Here is a 22,640-nt window from a genome sequence, read left to right on the forward strand (position 1 = left end):
TTGATGCATAAAACCTTATTGGATACTAGGAATCATTAGAATAATGATTTGCTGCTGAACAGATAAATCGGCAGATAAATTCATTTTAAGGTAAAACTATAAATTATATGTTCTGAAAGATCTTGCACCCATAAAACCATTTTCATTGGGATCATTATTTGTTACCTAAGTCCCTGGTCTTTTTCAGACTAAACTTGTTTTTCACAAAACATTATGGCAATAATCTCCAGATTTTTCAGATGAGCTCGACCATTAAAGATCTCAAACGATTAAGCAATTACAAAATTTTAAACCAGTAGCTAGATTGAATCATTCGATTGGAAGAAACACCCGGATTAAAAACTGGAAAGTTGAGTTCAGCAGTGCGCGTAAGAACATGTGCACGACTGCGCAATGCAGAACTGCCTTTTCCAACAGGTGCCTTTGAGAGATTCCTCTCTCAGAGCTATTTAACGCATTCTCAAACCGAACGTCAGAAGAATGATGGAAATACTTTTTCTCAACATGTCATAGATCATAAAATAATACGAAAACACCTTAAACTGGAGTAAAACTTTTGTGCGCTCCCCTGAGGATTTACGCATGGAGAAACGTTCACTTTTTTGGATATAATCCATACACATTCTATTAACTGATATCGTTTCCTTTTTTTTTTTTTTTTGTAGGCTACTTCAAATGAATTAATCGATACTGATTCTAAACAGAGTGATTTTGTTTTCCTGCACTGGATCTCCCCAACGTGATCTTACCTCCTCTTCTCCAACATCTGTGATCGATTGGATTGATTGGGAATACAACTAGCTCTTGACAGGGACACTGTTTTGCTCTATTAATAATGACCATCACATTGAGTTCGCCAAACTGATAACTTGGGCTCAGGTGAAAGTCTGAACTGGAGGACGATGAAGACAGTTTCATATATTCTTGCTGCGTTGATCTTCTGGAACTCAGGTGAGCCATTTCATATAGCCTAGGCTATAATAAATACATTGCTGGTGCAATTTTAAAACGTGTTGCAGGATTTTGAGTTAAAAGTTTTGGAAAAGAACTTAACAACACGTTACGGTTGCCTGATATTACTGGAAGAACTGGTTTTTATGACAAACTGAGTGTGATTCAGTGTGACAGACAGGCGCTCCCTGCTCGCGCGCACGCACAAACACACATACTGTGTGTTATACGCAGAGTCTTAAGGAGTGTTTCTGGGTTGATGAAGTTGTGAGAATAAGGGTGTGATGAATCTGAGGGTGTTGTCAACGTAACTTACATTTTTGAGTGTTTTCCCGGTGTAGGAGCTATTCACAGCTGTACGTGTGTTGATTCAGGGTCATGGGTCTAAGCATGTGATACAACCAGATTAATAGATTTAACACCGTGTCAACACCAGACGCGAAAGGCGTGACAAAAGCAGATAGAACCCATTAAAATAAAGCTGTGGGTGCTGCATGACTCGACGCGACACATTTCCGATAGTGAACTGATGCCAGGTTCTATTTCTGACGTACTCCAAGCGCGAGCGCTACTTCTTGTATGGAGGACAAATGAATTTGCAATGGTCGCGTCCAGTGTGGACATTCCCACATCACCATCCTTTGCTGGTCCAAGAACAACATTCCTACAGTCATGAGTTAGGCCTATTGCCTTCTGATGTTAGAGTTTAGGGTCAGAACCTTGAACAACATTCCAGTCAACCAATTATTTTGAGATTTGAGACCAATATTGTTTTTTATGATAATTTTGGTCATTATTTTCTGATATTCAGAACTAGGCAGAATCCGTTTTTAATTATTGTAAGGTGCTTAACAATCGGTTTCTCCTGGCAGACAGTCCTATTAAAGGGTTAGTTCACCCAAAAATGAAAATTATGTCCTTAATTACTCACCCTCGTGCCGTTTTACACCCGTAAGATCTTCGTTGATCTTCGGAACACAAATTAAGATATTTTTGTTTAAATCCGATGGCTCCGTGAGGCCTACATAGGGAGCTATGACATTTCCTCTCTCAAGATCCATAAAGGTACTAAAAACATATTTAAATCAGTTCATGTGAGTACAGTGGTTCAATATTAATATTATAAAGCGACGAGAATATTTTTGGTGCGCCAAAAAAAACCAAAATAACGACTTATTTAGTGATGGCCGATTTCAAAACACTGCTTCAGGAAGATTCGGAGCGTAATGAATCAGCGTGTCGAATCATGATTCGGATCGCATGTCAAACCGCCAAACTGCTGAAATCATGTGACTTTGGCGCTCCGAACTGCGGATTCGACACGCTGATTCATTACGCTTCGAATCTTCCTGAAGCAGTGTTTTGATATCGGCCATCACTATATAAGTCGTTATTTTGTTTTTTTGGCGCACCAAAAATATTCTCGTCGCTTTATAATATTAATATTGAACCACTGTACTCACATGAACTGATTTAAATATGTTTTTAGTACCTTTATGGATCTTGAGAGAGGAAATGTCATTGCTCCCTATGTAGGCCTCACGGAGCCATCGGATTTAAACAAAAATATCTCAATTTGCGTTCCGAAGATTAACTAAGGTCTTACGGGTCTGGAACGGCATGAGGGTGAGTAATAAATGACAGAATTTTCATTTTTGGGTGAACTAACCCTTTAAAGTTAAGAGATTATGACTCATTTCTCAACGCTTGGTAGATATTGAATTGTAAATAACAATAGGCTAAACATAATATATTTCTTATTCATACATAGACTAAAATTATTTTATGATCATTTTGGTCATTATTGTCTGACATTCACAACCAGACAGAATCAGTTTTTAATTATTATTAATTATTTCTGCTTTTTTGATACAATAAATGATCATTATAGCCTTCAACAATACAAAAAAAAAAGGGTGTTGTTGTTGTTAATGCCATTATACTGTACATATGTAGTATGCTAAATTATTTTGTCATCTAGATGATTGCTAGAGAATAATTGGCTGTTAATAAAATAATAATAATACAAAAATACATTACCAGTGAATACCATTTTTATTTGTTATTCTTCAGAAATCCATCAGATGAATATATCAGTTGACCTAATATTTAATAACCGATTACAGACTAATGAAGTTCTTGTATTAGTAAAAATATCTGTAACACTTTAGATAAGTGAACACATATTCACTATTAAGTAGTTGCTTATTAGCATGCATATTACTAACATATTGGCTGTTTATTAGTATTTATAAAGCACATATTAACGCCTTATTCAGCATGACCATATTCTACATCCCTTAACCCTACCCCATACCTAAACATAAACAATACAACAACTACTTACTTACTATCAATAAGCAGTAATCAGGAGTTTATTGAGGGAAAACTCCTAGTTAATAATGAATATGTGTTCTAAACTGTTACTAATATCAGTCAAATTAATTAGATCTATCTCTGTAATTAATGTCCCCTTATTTATGGCTAGTATTAGGCAACAAATGACAACCACTATAAGGATGTTGACTCAGGAACATGTCATACTGGGGTAAATCATGCTGTGTGACAGAGGATCTATGTCAACAAGGATATGTCTGGGAGGCTTGTCATTACTCTTCATTGATGTAATGCTCTAGTTTTCGCAAACTGGACAACTGACAGTTGTGACCTCATGGTCAAGGATCTGGGCTACTGACACAAAGTTCAATCCAGAGTTAGAGTGACTCAGAAACTAATTAAAGGGATTACAGCCAAATCACTGCCCTGAACTGAGAAGCTATTAGAGTTAATAGATTATTACCATTTTTTTTTTAACCCTGAGTAGATATTGAACTGCAAATAACAGTAAACAATGCATTTTTTTTTATTCATACATGGGGCCCAGTCAACATGATGTACGCATGACATCCTTGTTTGTACTATATATTTATTTTATTTTTAATATATTATTTGAATGGTTTTGTATTTAAATGCAAAACAAGCTTGTAAGTTCAGCTTATTCACTCAGCTTTGGATATGTGTTGAATTGAGTGTTTGCTTATGCTTGTCTGCCACCCAAAATTAATTAGCCCTGAGACACATAACAAGTTGAGCAGCATATCTACCTCTCCTTCACATACGCTTTTCCAGACATCTGTTTGTCTCTCACCCCTCTTCCTTTTTCTTATTTTGTTATCCAAATCTATGCCCATGTCTGCTTCACCTCTCTGTTCTCTGTGCCAGTTCAATAGAGTGTTAAACGGTTCATGTTACCACCGTATTGAAGGTAACAGATGACCTCAGCCCATGTGGCCCAACTTTCCTTTTACTGCAGGTATATTTCATGCAGGTATATATCTCTTAAAGGTGTTACTTCTATTCTTTTTAAAGCCCTGCTTGAATCACCTTAAGCTTTATGATATGTGGCATAGTATTTTTTTGGTCTGGTCCTTTAACTTGTGGTCTCATCTTGCTGTTCAGTGCTACAAGGAACTTGCTGTGGTGGATTTTTCTTAACATTGAGAGCAAAACATTGTAAAATACAATATGCAATAACATAAAAAGTCATTTAAATACATAGTTTTACAGCTGAACGTCTAATTCAGGGATGTTGTCTTACAAAACTACCAGGGGGAGGAACTAAACTTCAAAAAGTATAATATTCAACAGATTCAACAAGGTGCTGGAAACATTCCTTAGAGATTTTGGTCCATACTGACTTGATAGCATCATGCTCTTGCTGCAGATTTGTCGGCTACACATCCATGATGTGAATCTCCCGTTCCACCACATCCCAAAGGTGCTCTATTGGATTGAGATCTGGTGACTGCAGAGGCCATTTGAGTATAGTGAACTCAATGTCATGTTCAAGAATCCAGTTTGAGATGATTTGAGCCTTGTGACAGTATATTATCCTGCTGGAAGATTCTATCAAGATGGGTACATTGTAGTCATAAAGGGAAGGACATGGTCAGCAACAATACTCAGGAAGTGGTGTTTAAACAATGCTCAATTGGTACTAAGGGGCCCAAAGTGTGCCAAAAAATATCCCACACACCATTACACCACCAGCAGCCTGAACTGTTGATACAAGGCAGGATGGATCCATGCTTTCATGTTGAATGTTGCAGCAGAAATCGAGACTCATAAGACCAGGCAACATTTTTCCAATCTGTATTGTCCGATTTTGGTGAGACTGGTGAATTGCTCTTAGCTGACAGGAGTGGCAATGGTGTGATCTTCTGCTGCTGTAGTTCATCTGCTTCAAGATTTGACATGTTGTGTGTTCAGAGATGCTCTTTGCAGACCTCGGTTGTAACAAGTGGTTATTTGAGTTACTGTTGCCTTTCTGTTAGCTGGAAAAAGTCTGGCCATTCTCTTCTGACCTCTGGCATCAACAAGGCATTTTCCCCCCACAGAACTGTCACTCACTGGATATTTTCTCTTTTTCGGACCATTCCCTGTAAACCCTAGAGATGGTTGTGTGTGAAAATCCCAGTAGATCAGCAGTTTCTGAAATACTCAGACCAGCTCGTTTGGCACCAACAACCATGTCACGTTCAAAGTCACTTAAATCACCTTTCTTCCCAGTTCTGTCATGAAACTCTAGATGGTGCAGACTGATGGTTCTAATGCAAGCTGATGATAATTACAGCGTTAACTACGTGGCACAAGCTGATTGGTTCATGTTGCATCTTCAGCCAATGAGCTTGTTGCTCAACACCTTTAAATGGCTGGTTACATTCACTAATAGCAGTCTGCAGCACACTTCAGAGTTCCTCTAAAACCCTTCATCTTCCCCAGCTCCACCTGTATAGATCTGCTATGGGGTTATTGATATATGCTATTAGTGCTGCAGCAGCATAGCAGATCTATTCCACCAAGACCAAATACATTAGCATGTTCATATCTCTTACCATCAGGGCTTGACATTAACTTTTTTGCTCACCAGCTAGTGGTTTTCCAAAGTTAGCCACTCAGCATTTTCACTGGCCACAATTTTGCTGTTGAGAAATTACATTTTATATGATTAAAGTTGACTTTGGCATGCTTAAATTACTTGATTTTGAGTCATTTTACTTGATTTCAAATGCAGATTGACCACCCAAATCAAGACTACATTTTATATCAGCTGGTATGTACAGGTGGGCAAGGGGTGGGCAATATGAGCATTGGCTAATATGATAAATTTTATAAGTTATTTTTGTTAGGCTATATAAAAGAACAAAGAAGAACAAAAGAGAACAAAGAACAAAGGAGAACAAAATCAATAGCAAATTAAAAAAAAAAAGTTTTTTCAGATACAGTAGGTTTATTTAACATGTATACATTTATTTAACATTTTTTGTTGTTTGATTAACATTAATGACAGACAGGTATTTAATTGGGCTGCTGAATGCATGGACGTAATATACTGACATATCCAGTTATTACCCACCTGTTTACGTCCACTTAAGCCATAACCGACTGTATTCACGCGAGATACTCCACACGACGGGCATTTTAACATCTGTGTGTGCGTGTATTTGACTATTCAGGCGCAAGGAGAACTGATTGCGCGTGCGACAGAGAGACAGAGAGAGAGCGCTTCTGTTGTGTGTCATTCAGCGCGATTTCGCCTATCCCTCCTTTACTAACAGCAAGTTAATCGATAAAGAATTGTAATTGAATTGTAATTTTGTGATACGACGATCTTCAACGATCATTTGGCTCTAAGCTGAAATTAAATTCAACCCGCCAAAGTGGCTAGTGGGAGTGGCTGTCTTACCCGCCACAGCTGAAATCTACCCGCATTTGCCGGGTTGGCGGGTGTTAAAGTCAAGCCCTGCTTACCATGCTAAAAAAACTTCATGCTAATTATATATATATAATCACTGCTCTTCCACCAATTCTTCCACTGTTTATGGTTACAACATTAATTCAAATGATGTGCTTTCCAACCAAAGTATAATTATAATATGTTTATCAAACAACTTCCAGCATGGATCATTTAATTGAATTTGTTTCTTTTATTAAATTGCTGTTGCCAGAATGTTGTTAAAGCATCTGCTACTTTGTCTTTCTCTCTTTTAGCAGCCTGTGTAAGTGGAGAACAAGAACCATTTCTAGAGCCCTCTAAGTCCCCCTGGGATCTGCAGTCTTTGGCAGAGGAGGAAACGCGTTTACCCTGTCGATTCAATGTATCAAACCATGAGATTAAGGTGGTGCAGGTGTTGTGGGTTCGAGAGAACTCAAATGGAGATGAAGAACAGATTATCACCGCTCATTTCAGTGAAGGACAGACAGGTAAAACAAACTCTTTTTTGTCTTTTATATCACAGATGTCAAAACTTAAATTGTTGCACATTTTTGTATCATAAATAATACACTTTTTTTTTTTTTACCGATATCGTTATCTCCAAAGAAAAAAACCCTTTGGAAACTTTTACAAGTGTAACTATAACAGTCTCCTCTCTTTGCTAGATAGTATTACAGTTTTATCTCAGGATTTTTATCAGCTCTGCTCTGGTTAATCTGATTGTTGGCTCATCCTTGAATCTAGTAATATAACTATACCTGTACTGTACAATTCAGTTCAGTTCCTACTTTCATTTCTGTACTCATCTTGCATTCATTTACATTGAATCATTAAGAATATGTTTTTTCCAAAGTGACTTCCAATTCACTTTTGTAAAGAAACATGCAATTTTGTGTGTGCAAATTTTTTTTGTCATATGTGTCACAAAACTGAAACATACAAAAAAAATACTGTCATATGGTGGATGTAACAAACACATTTTATTCTCTTTCTATTTCTCTCTCACAGAAAGCCCAGCATATTCAGGGCGTGTGCGATTCCAGACCAGTGACCCAATAGCAGACTCTGCTCTGATTATTATGCACACAAGTTCTGCAGATGAGGGCAAATACATCTGCAAAGTCGCCACCTTCCCCTCTGGAAACTTTGAGGCAGAGATTTCGCTCACAGTGTGGAGTAAGTACATTTAATCAGTGCTATGGGCAAACAAAAGACAACAAACTTTTGTCATACAAAACTCTTACTTTTCATATTTAATATACTGGTAAGTGTTGGGAAAGTTACTCTAAAAAACATCTTTGTTGATCCTGGAACAACATTCCAATCAACCACTCAAATTTGAGAGACAAGTTTACAGTTTATGTCAAATTTAGGCTCACAACCAGGGTTAGGTGCTTCTACATTAGTGTTATTCACCTGTCATTTCCCTCTGATTTTTTATGGGTAGGGTTGGGTTTAGAAATGTTGTTCCAGGATCAACAAAATATGTTGATCCAGGAACATGTCTTTCTTGGCAAAATCACAGCGACCTACAATATTTAAGAAGTAACTGTAATTAGATTACAGGGGGGGAAAAATCACAGTAATCCCTTAGTTTACTTTTTTAAGGGAAAAGTAATTAAATTATAAATTACTTAGTAATGCATTACACCCAAAACTGATACTGGTACGTTGGAAGATTACTTTAACCCAACGTTTGATTTTCTGCATATACTCTGGTCCACATTGTATCTTTTCTGGTCAAGAACCGCCCACTTAGACAGGAAAAGTTTGTCTGACTAAAATAAACCAGTGTGACACCATCAATCTCTCACAGCGTCTTCTTCAAGAAATTAATAATAAAGCTTTTCATTTCATTTAGATTAGATTTGATCAAGGGTGTCCAGACTCGATCCTGGAGGGCCACTGTCCTGCAGAGTTTAGCTCCATCTTACCTCAACACACCTGACTGGAAGTTTCTAGAATGTCTAGTAAGACACTGATTTCAAGTGTGTTTAATTGGGGTTGAGCTGAACTCTTCAGGACAGTGGCCCTGCAGGAGCAGGATTGGACACCCCTGAATTAGATTTAGATTTAGATTTGAGTCTTATGTATATGCAACAACCCTGCAGCAGTTAGCGATTAAAGATTTAGCCCCCAGGACAAGGAATGAGTAAACCTTTGATTTTTTTTAACATAACTCATGTAATTTCATTCCCTTTCATATACCTAGACAACCCGTTAACCGCAAGGCTAGCGCTGCTTTGATGAATACATTGTTCTCAGAATAACACACTAGTCAAAGGGAGTGATGATGGAGGTGTCAACATGACAATGTTCGTTGTTGCTGCGATTGTATGATCGTACAATAGCTGCTGCTTTCTCCTTCGGAGGTATTGTTTATGATTGTGTTCAAGTACACTGTTAGAAACAGGTAAGCAAACAGGGATATTTTATAGTTTTTAAAAATCATGGTGAAATATCTGCTATAATATATATCAGGGATAGGCAATGTCGGTCCTGCAGAGTTTAGCTCTAACCCTAATCAAACACACCTGAACAAGCTAATGTCAATCAATCAATCAATCAATCAATCAGTCAGTCAGTCAGTCAGTCAGTCTGTCAGGACTAAATAATTCATTTGAACTGGATCATGCTAACTATATTTAAACATTTACCCCTTGGGCATGACAAACCAGGATGAATGCTGAAGATATAGACAGTATTTTCTGAATTTGCTATTAAGCTAATTTGTTCTGTGAGTACTTAATTGTATAGTTTAAATTGTATTTATCATGTTTTTTATTTGTAATTTCTTATTTATTTGTCATTTCATTTCACAGCTAAACCCATAACCTCCTTGAATCCATTCATCCTGATTGAGGGCCAGTCATACCGTCCGGCTGCTACATGTCGTTCGGTGGCTAAGCCAATGGCAGCCCTCTCCTGGGACACAGAGCTTGCGGGTCAGAGTCAGAACCGGAGCTTGGATGATATGGTGGCCTCAATTCAGTTTTCCCTCCACCCTCTCCGTAGCATGAACGGACAGAAGCTGGACTGTCTGGTCTGGCATCCATCTCAAAACGGCCCCCAGAGGATCTCCAATAAACTTGTAGTACACTGTGAGTCTTAATCTCTTACATTTTTATGAAAATGTTTACTAGTGTAAATACAGAAACTACTGTATATTGGGTAAATCTCTCAAAGAAATGCTTAGGTCAAAATTATGTCCCAGAATCAAAAATGCATAAAGAATGCAAAAGAAAAATGCTTAAAAATGTCATAGCATGTACATTGTAGCCTATTTAAATGGCATTCTTTCCCCCTTGAATTCTTATTACTGTAATAAAAAACATCTTATTCTCATTCCTGTAAGACAATAATGAAAATCATACTGTACAAAAACAATACATTTAATTAAAATCAGCATAAATTAAATGAATTCAGTACTAACTACCATGTATACTTAATAGTACTTTACAAATGTATGTTTATAAATTTACTTTTATACTCAATTTTAGAATATTTTAATATCAATTTTAATTTAAATAATTTCCCCCCATAATAGTAATAGGAATGTTTAAATTTACCTTTTTTTCTACTAAGAATTGGTATCACTTATTACTTTATTTAAAATAAAATTTCTTATTTCTTACCCCCAGTTTCACAGACAAGTCTTAAAGGGTTAGTTTACCCAAAAATGAAAATTCAGTCATTAATTACTCACCCTCATGTCGTTCCACACCTGTAAGACCTTCGTACATCTTCAGAACACAAATTAAGATATTTTTGATAAAATCTGATGGCTCAGTGAGGCCTCTATTGCCAACAAGACAATTAACACATTCAAAAGCCCAGAAAGGTACTAAAAACATATTTAAAACAGTTCATGTGACTACAGTGGTTCAACTTTAATATTATAAAGCGACGAGAATACTTTTTGTGCGCCAAAAAAAACAAAATAACGACTTTTCAACAATTTCTAGTGATGGGTGATTTCAAAACACTGCTTCATGAAGCTTCGAAACTTTACAAATTTTTTGTTTCGAATCAGTGGTTCGGAGCATGTATCAAACTGCTAAAGTCATGTGAACTATTGAAATTTCGAAACACTTATGATGTAACGAAGCCTTGTTTACTGAAATCACGTGACTTTGTTGTTCCGAACCACTGATTCGAAACAAAAGATTCGTAAAGTTTCGAAGCTTCATGAAGCAGTGTTTTGATATCGCCCATCACTAGATATTGTTGAATAAATTCATTATTTTGGTTTTTTGGTGCACAAAAGGAATTCTTGTCACTTTATAATATTAAAGTTGAACCACTGTAGTCACATAAACTGTTTTAAATATGTCTTTAGTGGCTTTCTGGGCATCTGAAAGTGTTAATTATCTTGCTGGCAATAGAGGCCTCACTGAGCCATCGGATTTCATCAAAAATATCTTAATTTGTGTTACGAAGATGCATGAAGGTCTTACGGGTGTGGAACAACATGAGGATGAGTAATAAATGACATAATTTTCATTTTTGGGTAAACTAACCCTTTAAGCTAGTCCCAGACTAAAATGCATGTTTGAGCTGTTTGAACTGAAAGCAACTTGTACTGACAGATCTGAAAATATGTTAGAGCCATTGTTTTGTCTCAAAATGCACACTAGTAATGTTTTTTTCTAGGGTACTTTTATAAAAGATACTTAAATGCCCTAATTGAACTAAGGCTTAATCCTGGCTTAGTCTAAGCCCTGTCTGTGAAACCAGGCCTTAGTGTCCTAATTTAACTTTTTACCTGCCAGTGCAAACCACTCGTCAGGTTATACACATAAGCTGCCAAAGAACATTCACTTCAAAATAATTGTAATGTTGTCCTTACTGCAGTATGATTGATATACTGTTGCGCCACAAGTCTTATTAGAGCCACATCAAAATGTATTACATCGCTGTCTGTGTATGACTCAGAAGGATTGTGAATTTTAAAATGTAAACCTAAAACTCTTTTCCTGTTTACTGCTCTTGTGAAATTTAAATATGATGAAACATCATTTCACCTCTTTATGTCTACGTATGTAGCTTCCTTCATATGTGTTTTGACCTGTGGACATCTGTTTATTGTCTTAATCGATACTATGACTACATTGTTATTCTCTGATTCATCACGACTTGAGCTACAGTCATAAAAACATTTTTGCTTTGGGAAAACTTAGTAGCAATAGTTCACTCAGAATGAAAATTCTGCAATCATTTACTCACCTTCATGTCTTTAGAAACCCCTTTGTTGTTCTTACTTCTGCGGAACTAAAAAGGAGAAATTCTTAAGAATATCCTGGTTGTTGGTTTGTTTGTTTTCTTTTCCACTTCAGTTATAATGAATAGGAATTGATTCTGAACTTTTCAATGAATCTATCATTCAGTTCACAAAACCAATCTGAATGATTCATTCACAAATTGGACTGATGCAGTTCTCGATTCAACTTACTGACTCAATGATCTGGTTACATCTCACTAGAATAGAAGATTATAAGTTAAATTTGTCTGGACCTCCCCTAAAGATTTCATCTGACTTATATATAATTTAATGTGCACCATTTTATGATATTTTATTGGTGCTTTTACATCCTTTTTAAAGTCGGCATAAAATGGAAGTCGCAGTTGTCTTTTCTTCCCTATTGTTACGTTTACTGCTTCTTGAATGAGGAAAAAACTTTAGGGCGGGACTTGATTATGTCCATGAGGAATTGATTGGATGGTAGTGGTTTGCTATTGGTCGATCTCACGTGACTGACAGGTTGTCCCGCCCTCGCGCCAGTAAACATTTCATTAGTGAAGAGATGTCGCTACAAGAGGGAGGGGAAGTTACTCTAATTAAAGATTACGAGGGCACATTAATTAAAAAAAAAAAGTGATGTGCATGGATAAATCATTTATAATAAGCTTGAAAGCTGCAGTCCTCATTCTTTAATTGTATAATTGCCTGGAGAAAAACAACCAGTACATCAAAATGTCTCCTGTTGTGTTCCACAGAAGTAATATGTCATGTGGGTTTAGAACCCATTGCTTTAATTTAATTGCACAAAATTGTGATAATTCAAACATATGCATGTTTCATAACATCAGTATTAGAGTTTGTACTGTGTCAACAACAGAAAGAGTCAGGCGAACTTATTGGTCAAACAGGAAGTTCATCACAAGTTCAAACAAGAGGCTGAAAAGTGAATTAGACACACCTAATTGGGAGATCTTTTTAAAATGCATTGTTTTGTATATGTGTTTATGTGTGCGTACAGACCCTCCGAATGCACTGATATCTGGCTACGAGGACAGCTGGCATGCTGGAATGCAAGATGCCATGCTACAGTGCAATGGCGAAGGAAATCCAAAACCTCACCGATTCAACTGGACGAGGTAAACCTACATGTTTTTCACCTGTATCTATCAATCTGTTTGTTTGTCTTCCTGACAGCCTGTCTTGTCAGTTTAGTTGTGTTTCGGTTGGCTTCTCTATCAGCATGCCAGAGTAATCTGTAGGTGTGGACGAGTAGGTTGTGGCCTAAATTCATGAGCGAATCTATAATCTAGTTGATCAAATCTAGTTGAGATTGTTAGGAAGTAACACTGACACTGAGAGGTCATTGAAATACACAGCAGTTGTTTTCGCATTCATGAACAAGTCTGAGGTAATTAGTCACAATCACACACCTATTTTCTGGCATTTTTCGGGACGAGTGACTAAGGGGGTGTAGACACGGACGTATAGATGATCACGCAATTCCTGAGACAAACATTCTCTGGTTTTCTCCTCCTCTCCACCTCTCAAGTGGGGAAACCTGTTTTCTGGCTGCTCGGTGTGAATGCAAAGTAAATGAAGTAACTGTGGCCTGGTGTCGTGTTGCAACTTGCGCAGCAAACAGACATAGTGAATTTTCACACGGAGAGAAAGAGCGAGGGGTGAGAAAAGGCTGATGAGTTGGAGAATGACGATGGTGTCAGGAAAATTTGCCTGTGTGTCATGGGATGAGTATCACTACTGTCCTCATGCAAAACACACTGTGCTATAAAAAACATACTGTAACATATAGTTCCTGGTATAAACTCTGGACAAAGTTCTCATTGTCTACAGAAACACTGTGTGGGTCTATTTGTGATTACAGCAAAATAAAGGCTTATCAACTTATAAAAAGGTGGAAAAATGTGTCCCATATATCAAACTAATAAAGCGGATACCAACATGCTTGACAAGCTACACTGAAAAAACTGATGTAGAATACATTTTTTACTTTGCTAATTGCTAATACATTTCAAAAATAATTACAAAGAAATGGCAAGTAAGATTTAATTTAACATGAAATTTTGAGAAAGACTAACACTTTATTTCGATGGTCCACTTTAGACATTCTGCTAGCTATAAGTAACTTTGCAACTACATGTCAACTAGCAGTCTTTAGAGTATTAGTAGACTGTCTGCTTAATATCTGCTAACTCTTTATTTTGATGTTTCTCCAACAGACTATGAGTAACTTTGCAAGTACATGTCAACCACTAACCCGAACCCTAACCTAACAGTCTACTAATACTCTAATGAGAGTTAGTTGACATATACTGTAGCTGCAAATGAATGAGAGTTAATTGACATGTAGTTGCAAAGTTACTTATACTTAGTAGGATGTCTAAAGTGGACTATTGAAATAAAGTGTATTCTTAGTATGTTCTTGTAAAACATACTCCAAAAATCGTGGTTTTATTTACAACTTCGAAAAACTTTTTACAGTGTATTTTGAAAACATCATCAACAACAACAACAACAAAAAAAACCCAGACTACATTAAATTCAGAGTTTCGCATCTTGTCACGCCATCACTTAAAGGGATAGTTCACCCAAAAATTAAAATTCTGTCATTTATTACTCACCCTCATGTCATTCCTCACCCGTAAGACCTTCGTTCATCTTCAGAACACAAATTAAGATATTTTTGATTAAATCCGAGAGCTCTCTGACTCCTCAATAGACAGCAATTTAACCACCAATTTCAAGGTCCAGAAAGGTACTAAAGACATCCTTAAAATAGTCGACGTGACTGCAGTGTTTCAACCTTTATGTTATGAAGCGATGACAATGCTTTCTGTATGCAAAAACTAAACAAAAATAACGACTTTACTCAACAATATCTTCTCTTCTGTGTCATTCTCTTACGCTGTTTATGTCCAGCGCTTCCAGGTTCTGTGTCAGAACACTGAATCATTATTGGCCGGCTCCTGCGTCAGCATCACACGCATGTGTCGTGCTGCTCATGTGAACAGCGTCGGCCAATAATGAGCCGGCATTCTGACGTAGAACCTGGAAGTGCTGAACGTAAACAGCGTATGATGACACAGAAGAGAAGATATTGTTGAATAAAGTCGTAATTTTTGTTTCGTTTTTGCGCACAAAAAGTATTCTCGTCGCTTCATAAATTTAAAATTGAATCTCTGCAGTCACATCGACTATTTTAAGGATGTCTTTAGTATCTTTCTGGAACTTGAAAATGGTGGTTAAATTGCTGTCTATTGAGGAGTCAGAGAGCTCTCGGATTTAATCAAAAAGATCTTAGTTTGTGTTCTGAAGATGAACGAAGGTCGTACAGGTGTGGAACGACATGAAGGTCAGTAATTAATGACATTATTTTCATTTTTGGGCGAACTAACCCTTTAATGTCCAATGTAAAAAAACTGGATCCTGAAGAAAAACCAGTTGTAATCACTGCGTGCCTAACACATTTGTTGTTGTGTTTGTGTTTAACTGAATACATGATGTTAACTAACCACATGACACATATTACAGCTGTATATTACTTTCAAATCAACATGATATTAACACTCATCTCTGACTGATAACAGAATTCTTCCTTATCGTATATTAAAACAAGCATTTTCTGTAAAGCTGCTTTGAAACAATATATATTGTGAAAAGCGCTATATAAAAATTTTAATTGACAAATTTAAATCTAATTAAACTACTGCTTTATAGCACTATATGAATTAATTTGATTTTTTTTTTAGTCACCATGAAATCAAATTTGACAATTCTTATTTTTTTATAGAATATTAACCTATGCTATTCAAAGACAATATGATTTTCAGTGACAATATGATGGACAAACATTTTACAGAAAAAAATTGCTGATGAGCTGAAAGTGATACAAGGACATTTTAAGTTAATTCATGAAATAATTAAGCATTAATCATTTGTTATGCACTGAATCCTTCAGTTTAGGTGACCAAAGCATTCTGTTGTTTTCAAAGTGTTTTTTTATTTGGGGGTTGAATTGTATTTCTTTGTTTATACAGGAAAGGTGAAGCTCTACCAGAGGGTGTGACGGTGGACGGCGGCACTCTGCGCTTTTCTAGGCCCCTCCTCTTGACAGATCAAGGAGATTACGTCTGCACTACCACCAATCTGGTGGGATCTGGAAGAGCTGAGATTTCAATAAGTATATCAGGTGTGTATCCCACTGAAAACCCTTCGCTCATGTTGAAGTGAACCCTCACTCATTGCTGTCATCTAGTGAAAATATTATGCAACTGCGTGTCTCATAACCTATAAAATTAAAGCAATATAGTTAAGCTGAGCTCATAAAATAAAAGTCATGCTCTGTAAGGACAAATAAATAAATAAAGGCACCATAAAGAAGCCTGATGCATACACTAAATTGAATACAATTGTAATTGAATGTACTGTCCAAAAAGTATAAGTAGCTTTTGTTGCATATTTCTTCCAGAGTCGCTTCATGAGCACACAACAGTGAACTACATGCTGATTATTATTATTGCCGGTGTTGCTGCAGTGGTTGTTCTCACTCTTATCATAGTAATAATTTCAGTAAACCGCCACTATAAACGAAAGAATCAACAACTGGCCATAGAGCTGAATGAAAAAAAGTAAGAAGTTTTGTCTTTCTTTCTGAACACAGAATAATTTACATGACTGGTCTGAATCCCTGTACTTCAATCTGACTGTGTCTCACTCTCTTTTTAAGGGAGGAAATCAGCACTCTGTCAAGACAAGCCTCAATTAGGAGAGTCAACTCAGGCAGCACAGACAACAGATACTCGGTAAAAAATCCATATACACACACTTTAAAACATGTTTATTGATGATTTGATTTGGGATAAGATTTCTTATGTTCACCAAGGCTGCATTTATTTGACAAAAAATCCAGTAAAAACAGCAATATTGTGAAATATAATTAGCTGTTTCTATTTTAATATATTTTAAAATGTAATTAATGTAATGTATCATTACTCCAGTCTTCAGTGTGTATTTTTATGTGAATATATATATACTGTTTTATCATTTCAAACTTGCCATAATCTATAAAATATTTTAATATGAACTGGAACTACTTATACTCTCTTGCTTTAAAATAAATGCCTCCTTATTTGCCTTTTTTTTTTTTGGCTTAAGTATCTAATTACCTTTTGGGTCAAATGTATATATGTAAACAAGGATGTATATTATTGTCTATTATTTCTCCCTCCCTCTCATTTCGCTGTCTCTGTCTTCTTTTAAAAAGGACGACAATCATCCTTTAAGAGTCGAAGGGACGATACGCACAAGTCTCTCCTCACTGGTTCGTCTCTCTTGTCATGTTTTCATGCATTGACCAGTCACACTCTGCAATTGTTTTATGTTAATAAAAGAATAATCCAGTTTTAATTGTCTTCACAAGTATATTGCTTGTGTTTTGTTTTCCTCTCACAAAACACATAAAAACCTTAAACGTTTACTTTCACAGGATCGTCCTCGCTCTAGGGATAGTCGTTCCACACTAGGAGGGGTGGACTCACTCGGTCGCCCTGCAATTTATAACACATCCAGAAGAGGTCGAGACAAACTGACAGAGAGATCTGATAGAGACTCCACTCGAATGATGATGATGGAGTCTTATGAACAGGACAGTAACATGTCACAGGTATGAATGAGATACATTTCATGAGTCTGCATGTGTGGTTGACAGTAGCGGCCTTTGCTGTGTTTCACCCATTTCACTTGAAACGGGCCTCGTAACAGAAAGGACCTCCGCTTGTGCTCAAAAAAGACCCCCGCCATCATGCTGTGCTCTATAGGGTGGAAATTAACGGGCTTGGGGCAAAAATGCAGCCAAAAATTTATAAAAATGCCCCCAAAATCTATGGTGCAAAAAATGTCTCTGTATAAGTTAAAATAGATCATAGTATATTATAAAGTAGAAAAGGGTCATTTTAAATTGTAATAATAATTTACAATATTATTGTATTTTTTATCAAATACATGCAGCCTGCCAGTTTGTTTCTTCTGTTGCACATAAAAGAAGATATTTTGAAGGATGTTGGTAACCAGACAGTTGACGGTAGCCATTAGTCTCACGTAGCCTAGTCTCAGCCTCAGACATCACGCCCACAGACCGGTGGCTGAACGTCTGATACATATGGCACACTTAACTGGAAACACTTCAGGAGTTTCGAAGTCGTCATCTGGTTGGTTGAATTCTACAGGATGTCTGGGAGACGTGTGTGTCACGCTCTTTAATGGTCCACCTGGAAACAAATGCCGTGACGCTAAACGTTCTAAGTGTTTCCAGTTAAGTGTGCCAGATGGATCAGACGTTCAGCCAACGGTCCGTGGGCGTGAACAGAAGAAAGAAACTCATACAGGTTTGGAACAACTTGAGGTTGAGTAAATGATGACAATTTTCATTTTGGGTGAACTATCCATTTAATGCTTTAGTATTTCCGAACTGTTTAGTAATACTAACACAGTGAACATATGTTTATCAAATAAATGTGCATGAAAAGCTGCACATAATCACCATTTACAATTTTGCTATACAGGAAACCCAACTTCTTCCTCCTCTCCACCCCTCTTCTTATACAATGGACCAGCCCGTTGAAATTGGTCGATCTCGGAACGGCAATGCCATTCTCCCAGCAGAGGGGAGGCCGCAATCAGGAGGAAGTAGCAGAGGGGGCAGCAGAGGGCATCACTCACCTTTAGTGCCTACATACCCGACTCTCACAGACGAAGAGGAAGAAGATTCTGTTAGCCCTACGGATTCAGGAGTCCACAGAGGTTTAATGGAGCCTGATGGTTTTGAAAACGGCGGCAGCGAGACGACGAGTTCTCAGATATCTGAGGCGCTATCCAATCACTTTGAGCGCACTAATGGCACGCTACGGCCCAAGTCGAAACCCAACAACATCCTGCTCCCGGCCAACGCAACACATTTCCTCCCACAGCATAGCCCAACTATCCACAAAGCTCAGATCGTTTAGTGTTTGTTTGGAAACGTCTTGCATTAGAAGAGTCTTAAATTTATCGCCATTTAAACTCAGTTGATATTACAGGAGAAGGATTTGCTCTTCTGTAAATTCACTCTTCCAAGTGCTGTCTTGACAATAACTTACCTAAAAATGGATCTATTATATAAACTTTTATATGAGTACATTCCCAAGATGGCAAAAACATGAACAGAACTATCAGGCCATCATCTAACCAAACTCAAACCTGAAAAACAATACCAGCATTACTCAAATAGTCCCTCAAATAGTTGCATAATCCAGTATGTATTCTGGAACTGGGACGCTTGAGCATTATGGAGCACAACATGTGTTTCAGGTACAGATTAACCAGACCACCAAAGCTGAGCTCCTCTGTGTGACCTGGGAATGGAATTTAAGATCTTTTTTTTATTATTATTGCAACATAAGGCTTCACTTGAATTGCCATTGAGGGAGAAAACACTACATGAACAGTTTTCTGGTCAGTTAATCCTTCACTGTGACTTTATGACCTTAATGTCTATAATCCAAAAAGATGTAAAATGGTGTTTTGAAATGTTTTTTTTTTATGTGTCTTTTCTGTGTTTTTACTGGAAACTACCCAGTGCATGAATAGTATTATGAAGTATTGCATTACCATATTTTGAGAATGACTCCTGCATGTTCACAAAATGTCATTGCAGGAGTGACATTGTCTTTGTTTACAACATTTAAACTTCATTATGTACTAAAGCTTTAAATGTATCTAGTTTTAATAAGCAGGTAGTGTTACTGCAAGCTTCTGAGATACTCCTGTGACCTTTCTATCTAACAAAATATAAAGCCTTAAATGGGTCCTGATGGTAAGTAATTTTGGTGTTTTCAGTTCACTACATTGTATGGGGGTGGCGTTAATGACCAGTTATTAAATCAACACTAATTATACTGCATGTATCCATGTTAGATTAATTTCAGAAAACACAATGTTGAATCAGGACATCATTGTTTGGTACTTTTCAGCCTAAATCTTAACGGCACAATCTGAGGTGTGGTGATTCACCTAGAAATGTGCGCCATATTAACTATAATTTCCACCAAAATAATACATTAAAACAGTGCATACTTCGGGATTAGACACCACCATTTTATAAAATGAGAAAAAAAAGAATGGAACCTAATAAAAATTTAGTATATTTCCCAATATTAACAATAACAATTGTATCAAGTATGCAGGGCTACCAACTTTTGAGTTCAGCTTGGAGTGGGAATTGAGGGGAAGAGGGGTGGTATTGTCACAAATTTCAAAATGTTCCTCTATATACTACATTTTCTCGTTAACTATACAGTTTATGGACATTGAATGGCTTTTCTGAAGTAAATGTAACATTATGTTCAGGGGTGCACATAACTTTTTTGGACTGGTTCACAAGGGAGCATCTGGAGATGGTACTCAAACTTTACGCAACACTCTTTAAGCCCCGTTCACAGCGACAAAGCAACAGGATCCCATTAATTTCAATGGAGCGCTGGCTACTTCAGGTGACACGAGTGACAGTGGCCGTTGGCGACAGAACATAGGCGTGTCAAGCGACGGGAGACACGTGACAAAAGTTCCGAAATGTCAACTTTATGCAAATTTGAAGCGAATTTTGCGAGCGACAACCAATAGGAGTGAAGGCTCTCTGGAGCTCACGTCTCCGTCTCGAGTGCAGGCAAGACAGACAGGACATAGTTCCGGAGCGATTTCGCTGTTTTATATGATTTGACTGTAACCACATACATATAATAAAATGATGCGTGGAAAAGAAGCGGTTGGCAGTCTTGTGAGTTTGATTCATACATTGATAGTTTGTGTTGTTAATTATATGATGCTGTGAGCAGATTAGCACTGCTGTAGTTTATATTACAGTTTCCCCATGCATTTTGTTGGATTATTAGGGACAAGAAAATTGATTACTTGTCAAATTCGAATGACGTTTTAGTAATTTTTGAGTGAGTTTAATTAGTTGAATGATCGACAGTTAATCTAGTTAATGATTTAATGCGCTGAGCACTACAGTCACAACACTCTACAACAGCAGAATGTTACTTTTAATTCTTTTAAGCCTAATTTCTCCTAGTCAAATTAGAAGGATTTCTTAGTTTTATATATCATTTGTGATTGAATTTTCTATAGATATGGCCAGACGTGCAGTCTACCAATTACATTACAGTGACATCACAAGGAACGCCCACAAGCGACTTCACAGTACAGAGACTAGCGACAAGCAGCGAAAAAGTCACTGGCGGTGTGAACGGGGCTTTATCCTACAAGTTGTCATGATCACTTTCCTCCTGACTGCTCTCCACACTATCTTCTTTGCTCTCGAACATGGTAGATGATGATGATGATGTTTTTTTTTTGTTTTGTTTTTTTAACACTAATGACACAGACAACAGGAGGAATATTAGGCTGCTGTCACTTTAAGACCGAATATCCGCTTGTTAAGTCGTGACGTAAGCGACACCGTTTCCGGGTCCAAGCCTCGACTCGTTTCACTTGAGAATGCCATCTCGATGGCCGTTTATGAGCGCTATTTATTCATATTAAACATTTAACATTTTAAAAAGTTAAACATTTAAAATACTTAGTCTAATATTTTAATGATTTATAAAAGATGAATCACTGTCTGGCCATCTGGGATTTTGGTATGGAGATAAAGGTTATGATTATAATTTTTGGTAGTATTACACCACATCGTGTGTGTATATGAGCACCGTTTGTTGTTTTGGGTATGAACGTGACGTCACCGTCGACCGTTATGACTGCGGTGGCAAAAGACTGAGTGGCAGCATTGGTTTTCAGCGTGAATGCCACGAAAAACACACAAAACACATCCAAAATGGGAAAGAGCTTTGCGACTGACTGTACAAATAGCTTTGACACAAAATCTGAGGTATATTTTTACAGACTGCTGAAAGCTACAGAAAAAAGAAGCAAATAGGTTGCTGCAATTAACAGAAACAGCTGGACTCCAGGCAGAGAAACATGTTTTTCAGTTATCATTTTGTGTCAAAATGTTGGATTCTGGGGTAAAATCATACCCTATATATTGTATTGTTATATATTGTGTTGACAACTCATCAATTAAATGTTTACCATCTTATATTCTGCATAATTGGGTGTTTTTAAATAAACACGACAAAAACTATACAAGTTTTAGGGCTGGACGATATGACGAAATATATAACATTTATATAAGTGATCACTCCGATTTAGACCTACCTATATTGTATTTATATAAAGCGTTCACAGGCCGATTTGCTTTATGTATTTCCCCGGCGTCGAAATCAGGCACATATAAATGTCAGGAAACACGATTCCTGGCTGCATGTAAATATCCATGGATTAGGTTTCTTTGACATGTCATAAGGAACACTTTCGAGCCCAACATTTAGTGTAATCGTTTTACTCGCGTTTTCGCAGTTTCCCCTATTAAATCAAGTCATGCAGCAGGTTCTTTTGCCACTCAGTCCAGCTGAGGGAGCGCGTTCCGGCGGGAAAGTGACGTCTATTACTCTCTATACTGACACACATCCGGTTTCTTTCTCAACCATTCATTATGGCATAACCAAGAGAATGCTTGCCGAGACGGGTATTTTGACAAAATGTGTGTATGTGTCCGTT

At 37.1% G+C, this 22,640-nt stretch overlaps 1 protein-coding gene across 2 annotated transcripts; it reads left to right on the forward strand.

Moving 5' to 3' along the window:
* Positions 1–386: 386 nt before the first annotated feature.
* Positions 387–21,758, forward strand: nectin4a (nectin cell adhesion molecule 4a). 2 transcript variants are annotated; one of them, XM_051901529.1, is made up of 11 exons: positions 387–951; positions 7,006–7,215; positions 7,736–7,903; positions 9,550–9,828; positions 12,988–13,105; positions 16,025–16,176; positions 16,456–16,615; positions 16,714–16,789; positions 17,251–17,307; positions 17,473–17,649; positions 18,548–21,758. In XM_051901529.1, exons 1-11 carry the CDS (start codon positions 903–905, stop codon positions 18,986–18,988), a joined length of 1,887 nt encoding a protein of 628 aa, XP_051757489.1. In that variant the 5' UTR covers positions 387–902; the 3' UTR covers positions 18,989–21,758. The 2 variants fall into 2 exon arrangements, with proteins under 2 accessions (XP_051757489.1, XP_051757488.1); XM_051901528.1 differs by having other exon boundaries at positions 388–951; positions 7,003–7,215.
* Positions 21,759–22,640: the final 882 nt, after the last annotated feature.

Source organism: Ctenopharyngodon idella, chromosome 7 (genome assembly GCF_019924925.1).
Source record: "Ctenopharyngodon idella isolate HZGC_01 chromosome 7, HZGC01, whole genome shotgun sequence".
Lineage (NCBI taxonomy): Eukaryota > Metazoa > Chordata > Actinopteri > Cypriniformes > Xenocyprididae > Ctenopharyngodon > Ctenopharyngodon idella.

Coding starts and splice junctions, on each gene's coding strand:
- nectin4a (XM_051901528.1), top strand. CDS start 903: ATGAAGACAGTTTCATATATTCTTGCTGCGTTGATCTTCTGGAACTCA. Junction 13,106..16,024: donor CACCGATTCAACTGGACGAG/GTAAACCTACAT, acceptor TTGTTTATACAG/GAAAGGTGAAGCTCTACCAG. Junction 16,790..17,250: donor GCACAGACAACAGATACTCG/GTAAAAAATCCA, acceptor TCTTTTAAAAAG/GACGACAATCATCCTTTAAG.